This window comes from Dermochelys coriacea, chromosome 1 (genome assembly GCF_009764565.3).
Source record: "Dermochelys coriacea isolate rDerCor1 chromosome 1, rDerCor1.pri.v4, whole genome shotgun sequence".
Taxonomy (NCBI): domain Eukaryota; kingdom Metazoa; phylum Chordata; order Testudines; family Dermochelyidae; genus Dermochelys; species Dermochelys coriacea.
In genome coordinates, this window is record NC_050068.2 from 230509884 (window position 1) to 230530056 (window position 20173).

The 20173-nt window shown below is 41.2% G+C and overlaps 1 protein-coding gene across 3 annotated transcripts in view; it reads left to right on the plus strand.

Moving 5' to 3' along the window:
* Window positions 1-20173, plus strand: part of ARFGAP3 (ADP ribosylation factor GTPase activating protein 3) — an 81217-nt gene that overhangs the window by 181 nt on the left and 60863 nt on the right. For 2 of the 3 annotated variants that reach the window (XM_038377283.2, XM_038377292.2), the window contains exons 2-3: window positions 9022-9140; window positions 10640-10712. In XM_038377283.2, the coding sequence (XP_038233211.1) occupies window positions 9022-9140; window positions 10640-10712 (192 nt within the window). Of the gene's footprint in view, window positions 1-1185; window positions 1350-9021; window positions 9141-10639; window positions 10713-20173 lie in introns of those variants that run through there. The other variant, XM_043515945.1, reaches the window with a different exon arrangement.

A 20173-nucleotide genomic window follows, 5' to 3' on the forward strand; every position in this document is an offset into this window, starting at 1 on the left:
CTGAACTTTGTTAGTGACACGTCGCACTGTTGGGAGCGGGAGGGGGCGGTGCCAGCGGATACCTTCCCCCCCCCCCGCTGTGACTGGCCAATGGGATCATGGGGGGCCACTCCCCCCCCCCCCAGCGCTGACGCGCCAATGGAGCCGGGGGTACCGACCCGCCATTGCTTCCCCCTACCTGCTATGGGCAGCCCTGGCAAGGCCAGTGCTCGGGGGGGGTCTGTCATAACGGAGGAACAGGCTTTTGTGTAGTCTGGCCGGGGGGGAGGGATGGTTGCTCTCTACAGGGGAAACACAAGGGAGGGCGAGGGGCTGTATAAGCTAAAGGGGGATGTTGGCATAAGAACAAATGAGCGTGAACTAGCCCTGAACAAATTCAGGCGGGACGTTAGAAAAAGGTTTCTAACCACCAGGGGCCCTGAGGCTGTGGAACAGCCTCCCCCAGGGAGTAGTGGGGAAGGGGTGGGGGTGGGGGCCGTTTGATTAGTTTTAAGTGGGAGCTGGACAATAATAAACTGGATTGTGTGGTGGCGGGGGAGGGTTCACTTCCGGTTTATGCCTTATGTTCCTAAAACTCGTATTTCAGGGTTTCGGTCAGCCTCTGGCTGGTGTCGGAAAGGGATGTCGCTGGCCTCCGCCAATTTAATTGTGTATGTTCAGTAGAACTCCGAGTTAGGAACACCTCAGGAATTGAGGTTGTTCCTAACTCTGAACAAAAGGTTGTGATTGTTCTTTCAAAAGTTTACAACTGAATATCGACTTGATACAGCTTTGAAACTTTACTATGCAGAAGAAAAATGTGGCTTTTAAGTATCTTAATTTAAGCTAAACAAGCACAGAAACAGTTTCCTTACCTTGCCAAACCTATTTTTTTTTAAAGTTCCCTTTACTTTTTTTAATAGTTTGTTTAAAACTTCATGTATTTGCTTTATTTTTGGTCTCTGCTGCTGCCGCCTGATTGTACTTCCAATTACAAGTGAGGTGTGCGGCTGACTGGTCAGTTCATAACTCCGAAGTTCTACTCTGTGTGTGTGTGTGTGTGTGTGTGTGTGTGTGTATATATATCTCCTTCCTCTGAAGGATCAGGGATGGCCATGGCTGCAGATGGAACATTAGACTGGGAGGATCAGAGTTCCTGAGGTGGCACCGAACATGCTCTCTCACTCTTTCTCTCCCCCCTCAGGTTCTTGGCTGGCTGGTTCTTACTCACATGCTTAAGGTCTAAGTGATTACCACTTGTGGGGTCCGGAAGGAATTTTCCCCCAGGCTAGCTTGGCAGTTGACTTTGGAGTTCTTTTTTTACCTTCCTCTGCAGCATAGGGTGCAGGTCACTTGCCAGGATTTTCTGGGTATGTCTCATCATTTCCCTGTTATTGCAGGGCTGTCTGGCACTGGTGCACCTTGGTCCCTTCTAATCTCTTCCTGTGGCACCTAATAATCTAGTCTACTGTGGGCTGTAATTCTTTGATGTAATTTTGGTTGTATTTAGTTCCCCGACACTGGGTGGTATTGGTGGTCTGTGATGTACAAGAGTTCAGACTACTTGACCTGGTGGTCCCTTATTTTGGCCTTAAAAGCTAGGACTTGATAGTGTGACTGAGCTCAGCATATGTCCAGAAGACACCCATCTCATTCCACCTGTAAATTGTATTATTATTATTTATTATTTATTAGTTATTATTAATAGTTAATATTAACTAACTCTCCCCCGTGCACAAACCTCCTCTGAGTGACTCACCCCCTGCAGGGCTCTTGTCAAAGCCTCCCCCTGCTTCACTGCCCCACTCCACCCTCCTGTCCCCCAGTATGAGGAGACTTGGGATCTAGCCCACATCCTTTCACCTCATCTCTCCTGGGAAGGGGCAGGCAATACTGGCTCCATCATTATGTTTTCAACCCAATTTACCACCAAGAAGTGTTGCCTCTCCTAGGGAGGGAAACCAGCATGCAGTCTGGGAGAAGTGAGTATGGGGAGCAGGGTGCTATAACCTCTTGCACCCCAACCGTCCCCTGTTTCCAAACAGCTGTTACTTTATGGATAGAGCTTCCCATGTTCAGGACGAACACAAATGAAACCTCTCAATCCCTGTGTGAGGTGAGTAAGTAGCATCATCGCTATTTTACAGCAGGGGAATGGAAGCAAAGAAAGTTTCAAAATAGAAGCTATGGTTAGACTGCAGTGGATTTAACATCTTGTCTGTTTCCTTACTTGAAATTAATAAAAGTGGCATCATTCTTTTTGTAGTCCATAAATTGTGCTGTTGTCTTATTGCAAATTACTTGGACCATTGTCCAATAGGCACTTTGTTTCCTCAGTGTTCTGAAGCAATGTTTCATTTTGTTGATACCTTTGCACTAAGATGTTCAATTAGCTTTTATAAACTATGAAGAAAACTTTATTCACTAAGAACCCCTTCAAAACTATGACAACTAATTTCATTGGCCTTCTTTTGCACCTAATGAAAGGAAAAATCCAAATATGAAAGATGTATGATTTGTAGTATAATCTCAGAATATTCTTCACAGTTTTCTCATCAAGTATTGTTTTATGCTTTGGCCCTACCAAAATAGATCAGTGGTTTTCAAACTTTTTTTTCTGTGGACCCAATTGAAGAAAATTGTTGATGCCCATGACTCAACGGAAATGGCAATGAGGGGTTTGGGGTGTGGGAGGGGCTCAAGGCTAGGGCAGAAGGTTGAGATGCAGGGGTAAAGGCTGTGGGGTGGGGCTGGAGATGAGGGGTTTGAGATGCAGGAAGGGGTTCCAGGTGGGGGGGCCTCAGGGCTGAAGCTGGGGTTCAGGCTCTGGGTGGGGCTGGGTATGAGGGGTTTGGGGTGCAGGAAGAGGTTCCAGGTTGGGGGGGGGGCACATGGTTGGTGTGCAGATTTACCTCTGGTGGCTCCTGGTCAGTGGCGCAGCCAGGGTGCAGAGGCAGGCTTCCCGCCTGTCCTGGCACTGCAGTCCATACTGTGCCCCAGAAGCGGCCAGCAGCAGGTCCACACAGCTCTCGCCCGCAGGCACCCCCCGCCTCCTGGAGCATGCGGAGACCGTGCTCAGGGTAGGGGCAGCATGTGGAGCCCTGTGGGCCCCCCCACCTAGAAGCCGGACCCACTGCTGGCCGCTTCCGGGGCGCAGCGCAGCGTCAGCAGGTAGGTACTAGCCTGCATTAGCTGGGCAGCACCACCAATGGGACTTTTAATGTCCCCGTCCGCATTGCTGACCAGAGCCGCTGGGTCGCTGAGCAAGGTGACCCAGTGCCTTTTGAGTCGCGGCCTGAACTTTGAAGAACGCTGAAATAGACAGGTAAAATTAAATGCATATGTATCCTGGAACTGTCTGAGGCATGGATTCTGTCTTGTTACTGTTTGCAAAATGCCTAATAACATTTTAGTTCTATATGAAAAACAATAGTAATATGTTGAGGCCTATATGATTCAACATTTTGGCCTAATTCTCACCCTAACTGGTATGTGCTGAGGAGGGTGAGGCCTTGTCTTCACTGCCTTGCCCTACAGCTCGAGTCCCATCCACAAATGCTTCCTCAACTTGAATATAGTGGTGCTTTTAACTCAGGTTGGCTGGTCTGTCAGGCATAGACTAAAGCTTGAATTAGCACAATTTGTTAGCTGCTAACACAACTATTCTGTCATGTGGACACAGACTAGCTCCATTCAAATGCAGCTAGTCCTCCAATACCTACCCTCAATTCCCTCCATGTGCCCAGAAAGGACAAACAAAATCTAACCCAATACGTTGGGAAATAATTTATAGAGCAGCTCAACTTACTTTGGTGCAAAGAACTTTTAGAAATATGCTGGTAGAAGTCTTAGGGCCACACGAGAGTGAGAGCAGCAGCTGAAATGTTATTTTCTGGTATGGCCTCAATTACTCAAGTTAGGCTAATTCAAGAAGAGTATCTCAAGTTTCGTTAATTCAAGTGACGTTGCATCTTATTCACTTCCAAAGACAGAGAGAAGAAGGGGGAGAGGGGAGGAAGAATGACAACTTGCGTGTGTGTGTGTGTGTGTGTTGAAGTGCATAATGTTTCAGTCTTCAAAGGTAGCATAATTTTGTTCGTTTATTCTTTTTTTTGTTACAACTTGTCCTGTGTCCTCTTTTTCTAGGCATTTTCTTATCTGTTCTCTACCCCCCCCCCCCCCCCCGGCTTTCCATACTTTCTTTCATGTTGATTTTTTGCTGACGTGAGGAGGAAGCACAAGACTTGAAAAAGCTGCGTATTTTCATATTTCTTACTAATGTCCTTTGACTGTACTGCTGTTGTAAATATTAAAATATGCAATTTGGGAAGAACTTGGGTATTGCTGGCATAATTTATTACAGCCCTCCCACCCCTGAGCAGAATAAGCTGTACTGGGAAAACTACATCTACACTAGAGGCTTTTGCTGATAGTTATGTTGGTCACAGATCACATCTCATTTTTCCCTTGACCAGCACAGCTATGGCACCATGTCTGTACTACCACTGTGTGAAAAAACAGTCCCCTGAGCAACATAAATTTTGCTGGCATAAGTGATAGTGTGCATAGTGCTAATAGCTACTGCCACTCTTTGGGGGTGGTTTATGTTGATGGGAGAGCTCTCCTGTCAGCATAGATCGGCTACATGAGAGATCTGACAGTGGTGCAGCTGCATTGGCACAACTGTGCTGCTGTAATTTTTCTAGTGTAGACCCAAGTCTTGTTTACTTAAAATTTTTGTATAATTAAATAATCCTTTCAGCTAAATATTTGACTTAATTTACTGACCTTTCAAAAATAATTAAAACATCAAAGCGGCCAGTGTTTGTGTTGTCAATTTTTGTGTCTCTGTTCAATGCTACAAATTAGGGAATAACTAATCTCTTTAAACTAAGTTTTTCAGGGCACGGTCTGTCTTTACTTTTGTGTATAATGCAGTACCCATTGTCAATGTGTCACTAAAAGATCAGAATAATTGCCTATATTTGAAGAGAGCAAAAGTTTTGTAACAGTCAAAATAGATTATTTATCAACACTATATGTAGTTTGATATATAAGTTAATTGCATTGTTTTAAAATTAATATATCTAGAGAAGACATTACTCAGAGGGATGAGTGCTGAATTCAGTTAATCTGCTCAACTTCTTAAGTGCCACACCCACCAAAATCTCTTAGGGCTACATTTAGTGTATTTCCATATCTGGTAGTGGTATATATCATTATATATACAGAGATGGTACTATGTAAGTACTGGTTTAATAAATGCGTGTTGCAAGACACTAAAGAGTTTATCTGAGTTATCTGTTCTCTGGTGCAAACATGCTGATTATCTGACACTTGATTTTTCAGAAATGACTATTAAGCTGATGAACAGAAAAGCTTCCTTTAAAAAACATTTTAACATCCAAAATCAATGCAGTAGAAACAGGATTACAAGCAAAACTTGAAATAAAGTAACTGAGAATGATATGCTTTAATTACCTGCTAGAATCTAGGATCAGGGTTCTGCTTTCCTTGCGGGTGTTGACAAATGTCTGCCCCTAAAACAGTGTAGGGAGTACCCTGCTCTATTTTTAGGTAGAAATTATTTCATAAACTAGTTCAGAAATTCTTGTTCTAATTAAAATTTGTATTAATTTCCAGTCGCAGTTCATGCAAGTTGAGAATAAAAAAAAAAGAGTTCAGAATGTTGAGTAAATGAATGTGAATATTGTTTTAATGAGGTGGATGATTCTACTTCTGCAACAACAGTGGTGTGCACAGTGCCTAATACCTAAGATACAGTGTCTACAAAATAGTAGACTTCACAAAAAGCCTTCAGAGGCGTTTATACATTGTTTCTGTATACCCAACTATTTATAAATTATACATGAATTTTCACAGAGGACACAGTAAAATAGCCAGTTCATTTAGAGCTAGACCCTGCACCAGCAAAGACACTGAACTTCAATGCACTGCAGCAGTCAAATTTACAAGATGATGCAATCAGTTTTAAGATGATGCAATCAAGAAAACTATAAGAGAACAAATGTTTATAAATCACATAGAAAAATGGAATATTTTGGACTACTTATGTTGAACTTTTAAAACACTTTGTTTAAACATAACTGCTTACTGACATTCAGATATTTTTCTCCTATGTTCACTGGGGTAGGTTGTTAGAGATTAGGACCCAGAATAGAGCTGTAAATCTATTCTGGTGTCTCATGTTTAGAAACAAGCAGGTTGGTCTTATTAGCTTCAGTCCAAGAGTATAAACTTTTTCTTTCCTTCAGTTAGAAGGAATTGGGGGTGGTGAAACAGGAGATCTTACAAGAAAAAGTCTGGAAATAGCCAATTTAAAAGGAAGACCAGGCTAACATTTGAAATTTTTATGATAATTTTGAATTATTATTAAAAAAAAAGGGGGGGGGATGAGTTTTGGACATTAAGTCGGTGTTGATAGCAAGATTTTTTTTATAATGTGGCATAATTAAGGGCATGTCTGCACTACAGCCTCTATAGCAGAACAGCTACAGTGCTGCAGCTGTGCTGCTATAGCACTGTAGAGTAAACAGTTCCTACATCAACAGAAGGGATTTTTACACTCATGTAGTTAATCAGTCTCTCCAAGGGGCAGTACTGTAGCTAGGTTGAAGGAAGAATTCCTCTGTCTAGTTAGTTGCTTCTACAGCAGGGCTTAGGTTGACCTAACTTTGGCACTTGGGGTGCGAAATTTTTCACAGCCCTGAGCAACGTATTTAGGTCGGTCTAATTTTTAAGTGTAGATTAGGACTTAGTCTATTTGCAGTAAATCTTTTGAAGGAAAAGATCTGTAAACTTCGTCGCTTCGGTAGGCTGAGAGCATTGCACACATCAGGGGCTTTTTGTGTTCCTCCATTTACTCCTCCCACAAGTTCTTTGTGTGCTACTCTCCCATCTCCCTCTGTTTCAGGGACTCCCTGCAATCCTCTTCCCCTAAAGCCAGGGTCTGTGTGTGCCCCCTCATTTCCTCCTTTCCCACCATGCCAGGGGCTCTGTGTTTTCTCTATGTCTCATTCCCCATGCCATTATCTCCCATCCCCTCCCCCCATAATGCCAAGGACTTTTTGTGCCTCCACATTCCCCTATGCTAAGGACTCTCTGTGCCTCCACATTTCCCTTCTTTCCCACCATGGCAGGAGCTCTGTGTTTTCCCAGGGTCTCCTCCCTCCATACCATTGTCCCCCATACTCCTCATTATAATAAGGGCTCCAAGTTCCTCTCCCCCCCCCGCCCCATTTCCTCATCCTGCCCATGCCAGGGGCTCTGCATTCCCCTTTTCCCCCCGTGCCAGAGTCCCCAATTATTCTTCCCTTGTAATGAGCTTTTTGTGCACCCCATCCCCCCTTTCCCCTCCAGCATTCTTACAGTGTTCTGTCTCTGAGACAAGTCATTCAGGTTGTGTTACTGTAAACTCTGTTGGAAGGATGGGCCAAGCTGAGGTGTGGGGTATTATGCTGAATGTGTTTGTGACAGCCATTAACCAGTTCTTTATCTATAGACATATTCCTGAGGTGGTAGGAGCTGCTGCATTTGCTAACCAGATGTAAAGGGCTCTGTTTGTGTCCCATATTCCTCTTCTGTTTTTCAGCAAAATCTGTATGCCCACTGATGCTTAGAACATTCCCTGTAATCTTAGAATTGAGGTTCAAAAGTTATGTTACCGACAGAGAAATGCCATCAAGTTGAATGTGAGGGTTCACTTCCCTCAGCCACCAAAAAATAAAAGTCAGGATTACTGAAACAAAACATGAAAGCTGAAATATGAAACTGAACTAATTTTTACATGCAAATCCTGAAAAGATGCACAGGCCCAAATCCTGCATAACTTGGATGAATAAAGGGATTCTCCCTTCAGGCAAGAGAGTGGCTGTATGGCACTTCTGCGTGCTCATTCCTATGTTATGGGGAACCAGAGGATCAGTGTAACAACAGATCTTGTAGCTCACGAAAGCTTATGCTCTAATAAATTTGTTAGTCTCTAAGGTGCCACAAGTACTCCTTTTCTTTTTGCGAATACAGACTAACACGGCTGCTACTCTGAAACAGATCTTCTGGCTCTGTTCCCAAACAGACTCATTCAGAGCCACCGTGAGCTGGGTTATGTAATATATGGGGAGAATGCTCCCTATGTTCAGCAGAACCATACTGGTTTTGCTGTCAGGAACCCTTTGCATCTACAGGGGAAAAGGAAAGCATGCAGGACATAGTTACCAGCAATGTTAACTGATGGTACATAAACTCATTGAGAAGAGAATAGATCCAGTTGGTATTAAACACATATTATCTGGATCATTTATTACCATGATGAGAGAGAATATCCTTGAAATGCTATTCCTTAAACACTTGTCTTTAGTAATATAGAAAGAGTTGTAACAGACTTATTCTTGGGCTATTTTGATACGGATTCTCTTAAACATGCATATTGCTTGTCTCTCTTAAACACAAAAGCTTCAGAATATAAAAACTAAATGGCTGATAGGATAAGTTGATTGCAAGGAAGTGTGTTATGCTTTTCACAAATATTTTTAACAAATAGAACATTATGATGTTTAAGATTCTATAATATATGTGTTTGTATGTTGCCAGCAGTGTGCTAGATGCACTGCAGGTATGCATGAAGACAAATTCTCATCCCCAAGTATTTTACAATCTATGTAGCTGCTTACATTCTAAATAGATGGAATGAGTAAGTGTTCGTATGAGTAGAAGTGACTACTTTATCATTAAATATGTTGAATTTAAGAGTTCCTTAGAAGACAGTGGATTGAACAGACTAGGAGCCAGGAATTTCAGAATTCTAATGCTGCCTGCTCCTAATTAGTTGTGAGAGTTGGGTAAGTTGCTTAACCTCAGTTTGTTTCCCCATCTATAAAATAGGGATAATATAAAATAAACTAGTCAACCTGTGATCTGGGGGTTAATTAGTTTTAAAATGCTAAGCACTACATATGTATTGATGATTAGTCAAAAAGTATCTTTTAGTGGGAATTGATTAATTTATTTGTGTATCTTTTTTAGGTGTGTTTTGACTGTGGAGCCAAAAATCCTAGCTGGGCAAGCATAACATACGGTGTTTTTCTTTGTATCGATTGCTCAGGGACCCATCGATCACTTGGTGTTCACTTGACTTTCATTCGGTAAGTAGTTAGCATGATTCTATGCTAAATAAGTGGTAAGATTTGTTTCTAGTATTTCTGTCACGACATTGTGATTCTTCAGAGGCTTTTATTGTGGACACTTATTAATGAGGGAATGAGCTTGTCATTCTAAGTTACTGGTTCACATCCATCTCATGATGGTACTGGCTGAAAGTTATCTGCTGTGTATTTGGGAATGAGATAAATGAGAGAGGAGAGTGTCTCATTAGAGTTCCTCTTGTGCAGGTGTTCACATTGCACAAGCTGTGGTACAAACGTAATTAAGTCCCTTATTGGCAGCCTTATTCAAACTTCCTTGCAAAAGATGAAGATTTGAACAGGCATGAAATAGTACTTAATTCTCTCATCTTTATGGTACTTCCATATCAAGGTTGAACCAGATTTCTGCAGCATTGTGTAAAGATTGTTTGCCATCTTTAGCTTTTTGTTACAAGGTACTGAGTATTCTTTCGTGGGTGCATGCATCAGAAATGTTTAAAAGGAGGGTATGCCTCTGTTCTTTAAACCTGTAATAGTGAAATATGGCACTATAGTCTCTTCATTGTGGTAGCAGGTGAGATGATACTTGCTTTCCCTGATAAAATGTGGAAATTGGTAACAGGTGTCATTTTTCCTGCCTTTGAATATTGAAGGAACCTTCACAAAAACTAGGTGATGATCTTTGCAGGAGTGAGATTGTCCAAGTGTTATATTCTGATACGTAGGCACAAATGTAAATATTTGGAAAGGGAGTTTTATTGTGTCAGGGCCTCCAGCATATTGCCTGCAGTTTTCATTTTCTTTTTTGACTTTTGTAATTGGAAAAACTTTAAACCAGGCAGAATCCTAATGTAGCTTTCCCTATTCACATAGCCTAGGTCTACACTTAAAACTTTTGCTGATATAATAAAAATTATTAGACGTGTTTTTTTTTATTTTAAACAACATTTTTATACCAGCTAAAGCTTTTGTGTAGATGCAATTATAGGAGCAAAAAAGTTCTTTTACTGGTATAGCTTATTTCGTTCAGGCAACTGGTATCAGCTATGCTAGCAAGAGCGCTCTTTTGCCTGTATAAGCTGTATCTTACACTAGGGTAGTTTGCAGGTGCAGCTATGACTAGATCTTTGACACTGAAGAGTTAATTAGAGTCCTGGGAGAAATTCTTTGCTAACCCTGCCTTACCTAAAGCTATACATGAGTTTTATGGACAGCCAAAAAGGTACTTTGATTCTTGATACTTGGTACTACTGGTGACCACTGACAGAAGGAGGGTAGCGTGGGCATGAAAAACCACAGTAATTACTGAGGGGCTGTATGTCAACTTAACTTAAGTTTGTAGTGTAGACATGCCTTGAGTTAGTGGATTATTGTACACAAAACCCCTACAAGTTTTGTAATATTTATTACAAACTGCTAGTTTTTTCTTAAAACAACTTTTAAAAGATGTGTTTAAAATTGTTTTTGAAAATAACATTTAAAATATTTCCTCTGCTTAGATCTACGGAATTAGATTCCAACTGGTCTTGGTTTCAGTTGAGATGCATGCAAATAGGAGGAAATGCTAATGCCGTAAGTATATCTTAGAAATGTTTTTCTTATTTCAGGTATTTGCTTTTCATGTTTAACAGCTTCACACTTAGCGTCATTGCTCATTTTATGTGTTAGTGAAGCATTCAGGGATGAAGGAGTTAACTCCATAGCCCCCTAGAATATCTGTGTATTTTTTGTGCGTTTCAAGTTTAAAATAACGAATTAACTGCTGCACTCCTAAAACTTTATACATTGTGTTGGGAAGAAACTAGTTTATATGGAAATGGGGTCATGACAATACGTATGCTGTTTCAAGAGATCTGCACAGGCTTCAAAAGCATAAGATCAATAAATGTCTCTCTTAGAATTCTAGCAAAATACAGAAAAGATATCCTCCTGCTTAAAATAAGCCCTGACAAAAAGTCTCCAAGAGCAGAGAGCACAACTCATCAGGGTGTGTATGGGACAAGCCCAGCCCAGCCTCACAGGAACAAAGGATGCTGGCCTAGGCAGCAACAAAAGAATCTGTTAGACTCTCGAGGGAGTCACCCAGCTTCCTTTGATCAGTTTGGAACTGCAATGAGGTAATGCTCACCTGACTATGAAGTGGGGGTGGGGGGGCGCAAAACCAAGAGGGAAGAAAAGACATGATAAAAGGGAGAGACATTTGCCATGCGCTCTCTCAATCCTTCCTGCGTCTACAGACATCACACCAAGTGCTGATCAAATGGGAGAGCCTGGCTGAAGAGCAACCAGCCAGGCTGTGGTGAGAAGCATCTAAGTTTGTAAGGACATTGAAAGCCGTTAAGATAAGCTTAGAATGCATTTTGCTTTTATTTCATTTGACCAAATCTGACTTATGTTTTGACTTATAATCACTTAAAATTTATCTTAATAGTTAATAAATCTGTTTGTTTATTCTACTAGTGCGTTTGGTTTGAAACAGCTCAGAGTCTCCCCTTGGGATAACAAGCCTGGTACATATCAATTTCTTCACTAAATTGGCAAACTAATATAAGCTTGCAGAGTCCAGCGGGCATAACTGGACACTGCAAGATGGAGGTTCCTAGGGTTGTGCCTGGGACCGGAGATATTGGCTAGTGTCATTTGGTTGCACAATCCAAGGAGCAGCTTACATGCCAGAGGCTTGCGTGAACAGCCCAGGAGTGGGGGCTCTCACAGCAGAGCAGGGTAAGGCTGGCTCCCAGAGTCAAGGATTGAAGAGACCTAGCAGATCAGCGGTCCAGATACCACCAGAGGAGAACGTCACACTATATATGTGTGCAATAAAAGTCTTGAAAACAAAATCATCTTTATTAATTCAAAGGGGGGGGGTGGAGAAGAAGAGGAGGGACAGGGAAACTGAGGCACCGGAGTGGGAGATGTGCATGAGAGAGAAAAACAGTGGTCATAGCAGGGTTTGGACTATGGGGAGGCACAACGCAGAAAAGCAGGACACATTGCTGTGGGTTTTTATTAAAATGGGTTTTCAAAGCCTCCCTGGGACACATTGCTCCACGCTGAGCTCTTCTTATAGCCATGATATCTGGCTACTCAAAATTAGCAGACAGCCTATCCACCTTCAGGCCCCACCCCTGTGGAAACTTCTCTCTCGTTGCTTCACAGAGCTAAAACCATGGGGATCTATTTTTCACTGAGGTCTAATCTAGTGAGCAAACTGCACCAGCGGCCCTTCAAATAGCCAAAGGCACATTCAACCACCATTCTGCACTTGCTGAGCATATTGTTGAATATCCAGTTGTTCGGTTTCATGAGCCATTGGAGTAAGGGGTAGGCTGGATCTCCCAGGTTCACTATTGGCATTTCAGTGTTACCAATGGTGATTTTGTGGTCCAGAAAGAAAATCCCTGCTTGCTTTCTGAAGAGACCTGTGTTCTTCAAGACACACACATCATGCACCTTCCTGGATCATCTCATGTTGATGTCGGTAACATACCCCCGGTGATCCACCAGTGGATGCAACACCACAGAAAAACATCTCTTTCTGTTTATGTACTCTTTGGCAAGGTGATCTGGTGCCCAGATAGGGATATGCATGCCATCTGTCGCCCACAGCAGTTACAGAACCCCACTGCGGCAAAACCATCCAATATGTCCTGCACATTGCCCAGAGTCGCTACCTTTCTTAGCAGAAGGTGATTAATGGCCCTACATACTTGGATCACCGCAACCCCCACAACAGATTTACCAACTCCAAATTGATTTCCCACTGACCGGTAGCAGTCTGGCGTTGCAGGCTTCCACACAGCAGTCATCACTGACTTCTCCACTGTCAGAGAAGGTCTCATTGTAATATTGCTGCCCTGCAGGGCTGGGGAAAGCTCTGCACACAATTCCTGGTAAGTGGCCTTGTGCATATGAAAGTTCTGCAGCCACTGCTCATCATCCCATATCTTCATAATGATGGGATCCCATCAATCTGTGCTTGTTTTCTGGGACCAGAACCTATACTCCACTGTGTTCAGCTGCTACATAAATGCCAACAGCAACTGGGAATTGTTTAGTTCCATGACTACCCTCAGGGCTACTTGAAGGACATTGCCAAGTTACACACGGAAGTTCTTGCAGCTCTGGAAAAACCACAGGATAAGGCATGTAGTGTTTGCAACGCTCACCACAATAGTGCAGAGCTGAGTGGTGTCCATGCTTCTCTGCATATGGCGTATGCACGGCTAGACCAGCCTTTTGAAAAAAGGCGTGAAATATTATGGAGTGAAGATGAAATCGGGAGGGAGAAAACTGCATTATGGGACCTTGAAGTTATGTTTCCACTCACCCCTGCGAGACACGGCATAAGGCACTGCAAACCCTTCCAAAAACTCCCCTATGGGATAGCTACTCACGGTGCACTGCTCTCTGCATAGATGCAAGTGCTGCTAGTGAGGATGTGCTCCACTGATAGTGTGGTGTGGACATGTACAACTGACTTAATTACTGCGGTGATGGGATGTTGACTTAAGTCTGTAGTGTAGACATGCCCATAGGTTTAAAGCATTTTCAACTACACATGATTTTTCCTAGAGAAGTTTTTAGACCAATTATAAAATTTCAACAAGGATATTTTCTCAATTCTTTGCATAGGTTTACTTAGAAATTTTTGCTGTTCTGGTGGGTTTTTTTTGTTTGTTTTTTGTTTTGGACAGGTGGAAGTGAGGTGAAAAAGATCACTTTACACTTGCATTTATTGCTCTGATGATACAACCCTACATTCTTTTTTACAATTAGGTATTTTCCTAAAACATGAATCTTTTACATAGTTGGTTTTCTTGAAATAAGAATTACATTTGTACCAAGCTGGTATGTTATACAAAGGGAGGCTTCTTGGTCTAAATAAGACAGTCTTTTTTGGTTTCTGTCTCCAGGGTTACAAAAAGCAGAAACCTCCTGGAATTCCTTTAACCATCCTGAACATTTTATCATATAGCTAACTAAAACAAACAGGTGTTATATTTTCCAGCATTTTGGCTATAACCTACTTGTATCCATATCTTTATACTCACTAAAGATACAAACAAGTTTTAATAAGTTAAAAAGTTATTATATATTAATATCAGTTTTGCATTAATAATGAGGTCTGTCCAACACACACAAATTAATTTAAGCAGTTTTAACATTAAAGGTTCCCTGATTGCAGCAAGACAATCCCTGTTGAAATTTGGTCTCTCTTTTCTGGTCTTGCTCCAGAACAAAAATAGAACTAGTCCACTAAACTAGCTTTGCAACAGGGCAAAATCTATGAAACACTATGACAACTGGAAACATGCGAACAGGAGATTTTAATTTAAAAAAATATTCCAAAAACCTCTTCACGCATGTTGCAAAGAACCCTAGTCCTGCAAGTAACTATGGAAAGGAAGGAACTGAGGAAGCTGGGGACCAGACAGCCTCTTACAACCATGACTGAATGTTCTTGGCTATACAGGAAACTCATAGTCCAATAGGCACTGCTCTTCCTCGTGCTCTCCAGCCCAGTTGAATTTATCACCATATGTAGGAATATGCAAACACCATCTCAACAAGCAAATCTGATTACAGAATATCTTACTAAAATAAAAGCTTAAAGGAAAGAAAAAAATCGTTATTCATTCAGACTTCATGAATGGTGACAGTGGAGCTCTTCTAATATGAAAAATAATCTATCAGCCTATGTAAATTATAGTGGTGCATTCCAAAACTGCTTGAGAGATCTTGGTCTGGTGAATCTGAAGCTTTGACACTTTCTTCAGAGCACAGTTATGGATGATAAATAATGCAATATTAGTAACATGTAGAAATGTTTGCCAACCTACTATAGCTGAAGGCTGGATACAGAGTGTAACAGTTTCTAGATGGGCTAACAAATCCAGCAACTGTGCTTCAGTTTTAACTGTAATAGGCTCTAAGCCCAAGATTTTCAGAACTGTGCCCCTAAAGTTAGACTCCTAAAGACATATTTAAATGTCCAAATAAATTGCCTGATTTTTGAAAGTGCTGATCACTCATCACTTAGCAGCTGCCAGTGACTTTAATGGAAACTTCTGGGTGCTCAGTTCTTTGAAAAACATGGCCATTTATTCAGGCCTCTAAATATACAGTTACAAGCGTGACTTTAGGGGCACAGTTTTGAAAAAGCTATTCCGGGAAGAAGAAGAAGAAGAACCTCAGAAGACTCTACTGATTTTCTAACTACCCTAGATATTTCTAGGGAGTTAATCACTATCGTAGCTGAGGTTCAAGATTAAATTGCAACTACAGTAAAGAAATAGCAAAAATTAATAATAGTCCAAAACAGGAGTTAGTAAAAAAACAAAACAAACTTCATATGAAATGTATGACAATGCAATTTAACAGAATTTGAGTGCAGCTATTACTGAAACCAAGTTACCCGAAAAAATTTTAGTTCATTAGCTATGGTATCGCAAATTTCAGACAGGAACTCGTATTAACTCATAGATAATGAATTTACAAGGGTCCTGTTGGTACCAATTGAATTGCATACAAGAATTCTTGGCATTGCGTATTAGATGACAAAACACAAATTTTGAAGAGATACATTTTGATATTTTCCCTTCACTACATCTGTATTCATTTAACTTTAAAAACTGAGCTTTGACCAACAAAAATAAAGCATATTGAAGCAAAAGTAAAAACTAACCTAATTCTTTTGGGTATTTGCCATTTCTTTAAAAAAGACCTGCATTTTTGTCTTTTGATTTTCTTAGAATATTAGGATAGAAAATAACCAATAACATTTCATGCTATCACTTGTGTAATCTTTGAGCACAGCTGATTCTTCCCTTCACTAAGGCCAAAACATATGGAAAATTCAAAGTTCTGCCTAGCTGGTACAGTCACTGGAAAGCAGATAGCCACTTTACCTCAGCTAGTTTTTTAAAATAAAAAATAGCATATTAGAACATGTGACCCCAAAATATTAATTGGAATTGCATACTCACCAGAGGTTCCTTCCCTGGCATCATGCTCGTCCATGCTGCTGTGCTGTGACTGGCTGCACTGCTCTGGGGTTAAAAACAGCTCCTAGCTCTTTGGGACAATGGATCCTCCTGCTTGCCTTTCTCCCATTCTCCTCCTCTTCTTCCTTGTCCAAGACCACCTCCTCAGTGTTGCCTGAAAGAAAAGGAGAACTTGTGGCACCTTAGAGACACAAATTTATTTGAGCATAAGCTTTCGTGAGCTACAGCTCACTTCATCGGATGCATTTGGTGGAAAATACAGTGGGGAGATTTATATACACACACACAGAGAACACGAAACAATGGGTTTTATCATACACACTGTAAGGAGAGTGATCACTTAAGATGAGTCATCACCAGCAGCAGGGGTGGGGAAAGGAAACTGGACAGTCTCTACATGGGGGAATCGGTGGACACGGATTGGACGTCAAGAATTGTGGCATTCGGGGGCCAGTCAGAGGGCACTTCAGTCTCTCTGGTCGCTCGATTGCGGACCTGGGGGTGGCTGTCCTTCAACAGGGAAACTTCGGGGATGGACTCCAATGGGAGACTGCTGAGTTGGAGTTGGTTTGCAGACTGGATGCAGTTGACTTGGGCTTGAATGGAGACTGGGAGTGGATGAGTCATTGCACAAAGTAAAACTATTTCCCCATGTTATTTCTCCCACCCCCCACTGTTCCTCAGATGTTCTTGTTAACTGCTGGAAATAGCCTACCTTGCTTGTCACCATGAAAGGTTTTCCTCCTTTCCCGCCCCCCCCCGCTGCTGGTGATGGCTCATCTTAAGTGATCACTCTCCTTACAGTGTGTATGATAAAACCCATTGTTTCATGTTCTCTGTGTGTGTATATAAATCTCCCCACTGTATTTTCCACCAAATGCATCCGATGAAGTGAGCTGTAGCTCACGAAAGCTTATGCTCAAATAAATTTGTTAGTCTCTAAGGTGCCACAAGTACTCCTTTTCTTTTTGCGAATACAGACTAACACGGCTGCTACTCTGAAACCTGAGTGTTGCCTGAGTGGCCCTGGACTCCGACTCCTCCGAGGTTTTGATGCAGCTCTTGGGTGTCATGGTGTGGTTGTCACTGAGAATAGCAAGCAGCTCCGTGTAAAAACGGCATGCCTGCAGTGCTGCACCGGAGTGACTGTTCACCTCCCTTGCCTTCTGATATGCCTGCTGTAATTCCTTGATTTTCATGTGACATTGCTGCGTGTTCATGGTGTAGCCCTTCTCCCCCATGTCCTGAGCGATCTGCTCATATATGTCTACATTTCTATGGCGGAATCGGAGCTGTACCTGTACAGCCTCTTCTCCCCACAGACTCAGAAGATCCATCACCTCCTGTGTACTCCCAACATGGAGCCAGCACAGTCAGCTGGGCAGGCAGGCACTCTGCGCCAAACAAACAGGAAATGGAAATTCAAAAGTTCACGGTCCTTTAACAGGGGAGGCGCTGTTTCCTGTGTAGCTGACTTTGGGCAGCAGAGTTGAGAATGGTGACTAGAGCGGTCACAACGGAGCATTGTGGGACATCTCCTGGAGGCCAGTTAAGTCAACGTAAGCAACGCAGTGCCTACGTTGCCACCATGTCGATCTATGTTGAATTAAGCGCTACGCCTCTTGTGGAGATGGAATAATTAAGTTGACGTAGCAGGTGAGTTACGTCGGCAGAAGGGACCTGGTAGTGTAGACACAGGTATTTTTAGATTGACATAAGGCATCTTACACTGATCTAACTGTATAGTGTAGATCAGGCCTATGTTTATTTCTTAAATGTTGTAGTGGCAGATGGATTTGTTTAGTTAAAATACTTGCAAATATGCCAGTGTCTAATGTAATTTCTTAATATCATTGCTATAAATGGTAACATGCTTTAAATATCAACATAGAATTAATGATTTTACTAAACTAATTACTAATGTAAAATCATTTAAGAATAGAATGTTTATATTAACAGGGAATTAATTAATTACTAGTAATGCTCAAGCAACTCCCTCATGCAACTCAGGAAGACAAGAATAAATCTCCAAAAATTGTTATAAAGAATCAACAACTTGTTTAAATAACTCTTTACATAAATAATTACGAATTTTAAAAGACTATTTTGAAACAAAAAAAATTATATAAAAAACAGGAGTGTTTGGGCTTTCTGAAAACATTTTATTTTCTGTTGAACTGTAATAAAATTGAAGTGCTAGCTCTAGAAAATGGATTGAAGAAAAAGGAAGAGTTAAAACTCTAACTTCAAAGATTTTTGTGAGACCCTCCTGCCCCAAAGACAAAAGAGATACAACTGTCAAGAAAGAATTACAAATGTAATGCATATGTCATTAACAAACTACATCTTCATAAGATGAAGAGGCTCTTAAGGACAACTCAGGAAGGTACTGAGCCAGTGAAAGAATGACAGCAACCAACTTTGAATCTAAACGTGTGAAAGCGATGTTTTCCTATAATTTTCATGAAAATAGGAAGGAAAGGGTATAAAACTGTGACGTGAGCAACTCCTCCATCTCACACATACTGCTACCCTGCTTAAACAGCAAGCATTCCACAACTCATCCTGTCCATCTCTACAAGCAAGCTACTACAGATGGCTAAGAACAGAAAAGACTCAAGAAGAAACCATACCCAAGGAAAACCTACCCAAGACTTCAACGTGGATTGGTGAGAAGTTAACAAAAAACACTGCAAAGGGATTATATTTGAAATTCTTGTAACATTTTATTGGACTAGGGAAATGCTATTGTAACTCAAGATACTAACATTTTCTCCTGTTAATCACCTAATGGTTAGACCATGTCTAACTCAGTGCACAGTCAATCTGTGGAACTCCTTGCCTGAGGAGGTTGTGAAGGCTAGGACTATAACAAAAGAGAACCTCCATGAATTTATCCAGTTAAGTCCATTAATGGCTATTAGCCAGGACGGGTAAGGAATGATGTCCCTAGCCTCTGTTTGTCAGAGGGTGGAGATGGATGGCAGGAGAGAGATCACTTGATCGATACCTGTTAGCTTCACTCCCTCTGGGGCTCCTGGCATTGGCCACTGTCGGTAGACAGGATACTGGCCTGGATGGATCTTTGGTCTGCCCCAGTATATGGCCATTCTTACGTTCTTATGTGTTCCTGGAGAGAAGGACCGGCCTAACATTGGTAATAGAGAAATAGTAGGATTTAACAGGATTTGAGATTCTTAATATTTGTAATTGACCTGTCTCAAGACAGGTGCTTAAAGTAACAAATTTCAAGATTTCTTTTGGTTTCATAGGATTGAATTGAGATTGTTTGTTTGCTTTGCCTGTCTATAAGCTTGCTGGCTGTTAATAAAACCTAGACAAATTTCACCTCCCCTTAAACCAATTATGTCTATATACAAATAGTTTTTAAGCATCTAAGGTACTAAGTCTGGATTCACAGTAATTTTGGGAAACAATATACCTTGGTCTTAATTAACTAAATGAAGAATGCTCCACAGATGGTATTGTCAAAGGTGTAATCTCTGCTAAAAGCTCTCCACAGAGAGACATAGAGAAAGTGGTTACTTCGGTTAAAATCTCTGATCATTTGGGTTGTGGTGTTTAATATTTTCTTTTCTATTTTTTAATAATAAAATAGCCATGGTTACTAACTGTACGGCTGCTACTCTGAAACCTGTCATTATTTTGCTTGGTTTTTAATCATAGTGTCCTGTAGGAGTTCTTTTACAAAACTTATGTCTATCTATGGGGATGTGACTCCATTTTAATCTCATGAATAGCCTGTATCAATAATTCCATGTTTTGATTTTTGGTTTTCCATGATTTGGCAATAAAAGAAATAAGTAAAGATAGCTGGCTTATAACTTCTTGTTTCTTTGAACTAAATATTTTTGTATGTAGTGATGTTGCAGCCATGTTGGTCCCAAGATATTAGAGAATCAAAGTGGGTGAGGTAATATCTTTTATTGGACCAGCTTCTGTTGTCTCTCTCTTACCAACAGAAGCTGGTCCAATAAAAATATAAATAATTTTAATAATTTTTAA